Source organism: Ictalurus punctatus, chromosome 28 (genome assembly GCF_001660625.3).
Source record: "Ictalurus punctatus breed USDA103 chromosome 28, Coco_2.0, whole genome shotgun sequence".
Taxonomy (NCBI): Eukaryota; Metazoa; Chordata; class Actinopteri; order Siluriformes; family Ictaluridae; genus Ictalurus; species Ictalurus punctatus.
In genome coordinates, this window is record NC_030443.2 from 10,005,317 (window position 1) to 10,011,215 (window position 5,899).

General features: G+C 40.9%; 1 protein-coding gene across 1 annotated transcript; it reads left to right on the forward strand.

Annotated features, from left to right (window-relative positions):
- The first annotated feature begins 705 nt into the window (after window positions 1-705).
- Window positions 706-5,667, forward strand: ccn1l1 (cellular communication network factor 1, like 1). Its single transcript, XM_017459439.3, has 5 exons — window positions 706-1,116; window positions 1,678-1,891; window positions 2,560-2,916; window positions 3,093-3,298; window positions 5,127-5,667. Exons 1-5 carry the CDS (start codon window positions 1,042-1,044, stop codon window positions 5,430-5,432), a joined length of 1,158 nt encoding a protein of 385 aa, XP_017314928.1. The 5' UTR covers window positions 706-1,041; the 3' UTR covers window positions 5,433-5,667.
- Window positions 5,668-5,899: the final 232 nt, after the last annotated feature.

A 5,899-nucleotide genomic window follows, 5' to 3' on the forward strand; every position in this document is an offset into this window, starting at 1 on the left:
GCATCACACTGTGTCTGCTAGCTTTCCTTCTTCCCATAGTGCATCCTGGTGCCATCTCTTCCCCAGGTAAGCGACACACACGCACCCGGCCGTCCACATGATGGAAAAGAATGTGATTCATCAGACCAGGCCACCTTTTTCCATTGCCGCAGCCCCATGACTACGCAGCCCCATAATCAGCAACCTGTGATGCACTGGTGCTTTTTGGTAGGTATTAACCACTGCATACCGGGAACACCCCACAAGACCTGCTGTTTTGGAGATGCTCTGACTCAGTAGTCTAGCCATCACAATTTGGCCCTTGTCAAAGTCACTCAGATTCTTACGCTTGCCCATTTTTCCTGCTTCCAACACATCAACTTCAAGAACTGACTGTTCACGTGCTGCCTAATATATCACACCCTTTGACAGGTGCCAGGTGTATGTGTGTATAATCTTGAATTTAGTAAATACATTCACTTGACAGTTGGTATGTTTATAGTGTTTATATTATTATTATTATTATTATTATTATTATTATTATTATTATTATTACTACTACCAGTTATGGTAGTTAGGTGTCTGTCTGCTGCTAACTGGCAACTATTAGGTGTATTATTCCTGTTATAGTCAACTGCCAAGTTTGTGTGTGTGTGTGTATGTGTGTATGTGTTTGTGCATGTGTTGTGTGTGTGTATGTGTGTGTGTGTGTGTGTGTGTGTGTGTGTGAGAGAGAGAGTGATATATCAGAGGGGGCTGTCTGCTGTTTGCTATAAAAGTCGTAGCCACTGAGGGAATCTCTTCAAGGAGAACTGAGCTACCCGCTGCTGCTGGCATTTCACACACTCATACTCAACCACACACAGACACACAGCAGGAGTCAGACGTTGGATTGCAGGAAAAACAGCAAACGAACAGAGCTGAAAGGAAGAGGACGAAGCTGATGGAGAACTGTGGGACAAGCTGAATTTTCTTTTGGAAATTTGGTCTAATCATCTGTTCCTTTGGGCTTCGAGCAGTGTAACTCCAGCAATCTTCCAGAAAACTTCACTTCTGGGTGAAATGTTGTCTTTGAGGATGATTTTAAGGCGAGGAAACCTTCTTACACTGGTGCTCGTGTCCTGGTGTGTTGTAAAGGTGAGTCTTTCTGATCTTACAATCTAAATCTAAAATACAGACCTGAAATAATAATCATTATAAAGATTTCAGTATTAATCTGAAATAGTGAGAGAAATGAATTCCACTGGAGTTTTATCCTAATACCGTATGTGAACTGCCCTTGGAGAGTAATTATGAAAACCATGAAAAGTAATTATTAAATAATTTGTTGATTAAAATAATTTGTGCTCAGTTATGGACTGAAAATATAACACTACGGTGCCTCTTGGCTTTAAGAAATTCTCTGCTCTAATCAAATGTAGCTTGGAATTTAGCTGGAGTTTTGTCTTTGAGTTTCAAATCAGTGAACTTCAGGGGACTTCACTGTCATCAACAATCACAGAAAGTATTTTTCTTAAATTTGGAATTTGTTACTGTCACACTGTACAGAGATATTTGAAAAGTTGTGTTATTATATAGTATGTTACATTATTTCACTTATGAATCTCTAGTTTTGTTAATAAATATCTTGCTGAAGTGTATTGCGTGTTACACCATGCTTCATCTTCTCTGCTTGTTCTTTGTGTACCGTTCTTGCAGATCCAGGGCGAGTGTCCACATAAGTGCTCATGCCCCCCTTCTCCGCCTTCGTGCCTGCCTGGTATCAGCTCTGTGCTGGACTCCTGTGGCTGCTGCAGGGTATGTGCCAGGCAGTTTAATCAGGACTGCAGTGCCACTGAGCCCTGTGACCACATCAAGGGGCTGCGCTGCCATCTAGGGGCCAAAGGAGACCCAGAGAGGGGCTTGTGCCGAGGTCAGGGGGCATGTTTATGTCAGCAAATGTATCTTGGTGACTTCTTTTAACTGTCATGTCCTGTTCACTGCATACCAGTGGATGTCCTGTTGAACCAACTGATCTCTTTTAATTCTGAAGCATTACAGTTGTTAAATGTAGTTTATAATATTCGATGTGTTTTATTTTAATCTTGACGATTAATCCGACAAACAATATCAATGGAAACACAAAAAAAGTTATATACAGTATATGCTCAGGTGTGTGCACAGATGGGAGTGTAAATAATAAAAACAAGATAGGTTATCTTGTGTTCCATACATACAAAGACCAGACAAGTTTAAAGATGAATTTCACCGTATTCCTCTCTTCGCATATGGTCTTTAACTGTATATACATATTTATTTGTCAATAAAGATGTATAATTATATAATTTGTTATATAAATATGATTTTAAAAAGATCGTTCATGTTCATTAGAGAAATATAGCCAAGGATTATTCATGTTCATGTTTCATGATGGTAATGGGTAATTTAAAAAAAATAAATTAATTAAAAAAAAAGTACAAAATGTCGGTTTCTGAAAACATTCTTATGTCCCTGGTTCTTTCAAAAATTAACCCTAAACATTTCCCCATTCTTGCCCTGAAGCACCATTATTAATGCTACTTCGCTACTTCCACTCAACAGCCGAGGCTCAAGGTCGGCCGTGTGAGCTGGATGGCCGAGTGTACCAGCACGGTGAAAACTTCCAGCCTAGCTGTGAGCACCTCTGCACCTGCATGGATGGAGTGGTAGGCTGCATGCCTCTCTGCCCACACCATGTGTCCCTCCCTGACTGGCGCTGTGCCCGGCCTCGCCTCACCACACTGCCTGGACGCTGCTGTCAAGAGTGGGTGTGTGATGATGACAACCACATTGCTGAAGATGACACAATGCTCGAGACCACTCCTCAAGAATACAAGAAAGATAATGACCTCACTGGTAATGAGCTATTAGTAATGGCACCAACACCATGGGACAGCAGTGCAGGAGCACCATATAATGGTAGGTGTATAGAAAGAGGGCTTCTCCAACAACAGCACACAGCATGCATGCTCGATCTCCCTTCTGTACATTTATAGTAATATAAAATGTATGAATAATTATGCATTTATACTGATTATGTATCCATGAGACCTTATTGTCACTGATGATGCTCTGTACCTGTTGTTTATGTTTAGAGTGGATTTCCTCCACAAAATCCCACCTGCCCATCCCATCTACATGCTTCCTGCAAACCACTGATTGGTCACCTTGCTCAGCATCCTGTGGAATGGGAGTGTCCAGCAGGGTAACCAATAGCAACGCAGAGTGCCGGCTCGTCAAGGAGACGCGTCTGTGTCAGATCCGAGAGTGTGGCAGTAGTCTATTGGCATCACCATTCAAGGTGAGTAAAGAACAGAGGATGACATTACATCATCATGTACTGTACTGTACGTAGGGAAACTGGAGTGGTCTGGTGAAGGTCCAAATTGTACTGCAAACTGTTCACATCATGGATACAAAGATTGTAAAGAATTGCAGGGACAAGCTGTAGAGAGGGAACAGAGGAATAAAGTCTGTACGTGAGATGAAAGAATGTTGGCTTGGTAGCATTTCAAATATGAGAATGAAATAACAGGCTGGTGTGATAAAGAGGTTTCCAACCTGAGCTGAGGTAGATGTAATAAAGTCAGAGGTAAAGTCATTGAGTGGTGCTTTATTTTCTTTAGAGTGGCTGAGGAGGCATTCATTATGACCTCAGATTTGTTATTTGAGCCTCAGAACATTTGCAGTCACCCAGGTCTTTACGTCAGTCAGACACTCCTCAGACACAGGGTAAGAGGAGGCAGTCAGTGTGTATGTAAATCTGCATATCATCCATTGTTCCAACAATGGAACTGTAGACCATGCCATATAATGATACTGCCAAAGGGAAACATGTGAATAATGAATAATAGTGGGCCAAGAACTGAGACTTGGGGAAACGTGAAAAAAGTCTGAGATATACACTCACTAAGGCAAATGGTTTTTGACTTGGTACAAGAGTCTGCCATGGTATACTGCAGTATTGTCTAAAGGAAGTATGTTCAGCAATCAATAGTCAGCCACAATCAACTTGTAACCCTGACATGTGCAGTTTCAGTAAACTCAGACTGACACTCCTTAAGCAGGTCAATGGAGGCAAAGTGTTCCGGGTCTTTGAGCTGAGCTGCTAGAGTGTGCTAGAGTAGCTTGCCCAGAGAAGTCATGTTAGAAATTGCTGTTAGAAATCGGTAACTACTGGGCTCCTCTGGGTAAAGCCCTGGCTTTTAAGAACTGGAGTAATTGCAGCCCGTTTGGGGAAGTTGATAGGAACAGAGTCAGATCTTAGAAAAATGCTGATAATTTTGGTTATGAGTGGACATGGTGAAGGACGCCGTGTTTTGTCTAGAAGGCATAGGAACCAGGTTGGAAGTGGTAGCTCTGGATGCCTTGATCAACTATGCGACGAAGAGAAGGGATGGAAGATCACTGAAACTAAAGATAAATATTTTTCTATGATGTTGTTTTTTTTTTCAAGACAGAATTTTACCAGTCAGAGAGAAATTGTAAGCAGGTGGGAACAGTTTATTGTTAGTGGGGAAAAGAGCTCTTGGGGTTTTCATGCATTACTGATGACGATGGTCTAGAAGTCAATGTGGGCTTTCTTAAGTGCCTCTTTGTACTGTGGAACATGATCATTGCAGGCAAGTGCATACACTGCTAAGCCTAGTTTCCTGTTGAGGCATTTGCTGACATAATTGGGGACCACTACTTTCCTATGGTTGAGCTCAGGAGTACACCAGTGTGCAGGATGAGTGAAAGGCACAGCACACCTTCTGAAGAGAACGAGCTGATTTAGGGAAGCAGAACAAATAATACTAGCTATAGGTGCGACTAGTTATAGTCAAAAATGTTGGAAACTGCTCAAACAAGCAGCAAGGCTAATATTTCTTACTTTTCACATTTGATATTACAGTGTGTTAAATGTCTGTGAGTGAGAAGGAATAGGTCAATTAAAGAGTACAGCCTTATGATCAGAGATACCAAACTACAGAGGTTACATAGTGAAGTAACAAAGTGAGCACACACTATCCATAGTGCGGTATTTAGTGTGAGGGGGAAAGTAGTGTCATAAAAACATTTCTTTATACTGTTTCATGGACATTCTTCACGTCCCTAATAATAAACGTATTTTTTATGCACCTCCTCAGACAGGGAAGACGTGTAAGAGAACCATCAGGCCACGTGAGCCAGCTCCTCTCACATTTGCTGGATGCACCACTGTGCACCGCTACCGGCTGCGTTCGTGTGGCTCGTGCACTGATGGCCGCTGTTGTGAGCCCACGCTCACTCGCACTGTGCGCATGCGCTTCCAGTGCCCACAAGGACAAGAATTCACCCGCAACGTCATGTGGATCATTCAGTGCAGCTGCAACCAGAGCTGCAGCACCCAGTCATCAACACAGCACCCAAAATCCATCAGCCTGCCGAATGACATACACACATTCAAATACTAGATCCACACATACACACACACATACACACATGCACACACAGCATGTTTCCATCCATTACATCCATTACATGAAGCAACATATACGGCATTTATATCAGCTGTGCAAAAAAAAACAACTTATCAAAACTACAGGAATTATGGATAAGTAAATATTAATAATACACAAATTCTAATTTCTACTCATTTGTTATGTTTAACTAATGAAATCTCACATTACATACACACACACACACACACACACATATATATATATATTATATATATATATATATATATATATATATATATATATATATATATATATATATAAGCATTTTTCTCAGCAAATGGATTTTCTTTTCTTGGGATTATACAGCTGGCGCAATGTTGTCATGCTATTGATAATAATTTTTGATAACTACTGATCATAGATATTAACCATTTACATAATTTTGTCTTGAGATACAATGATATATATATATATATATA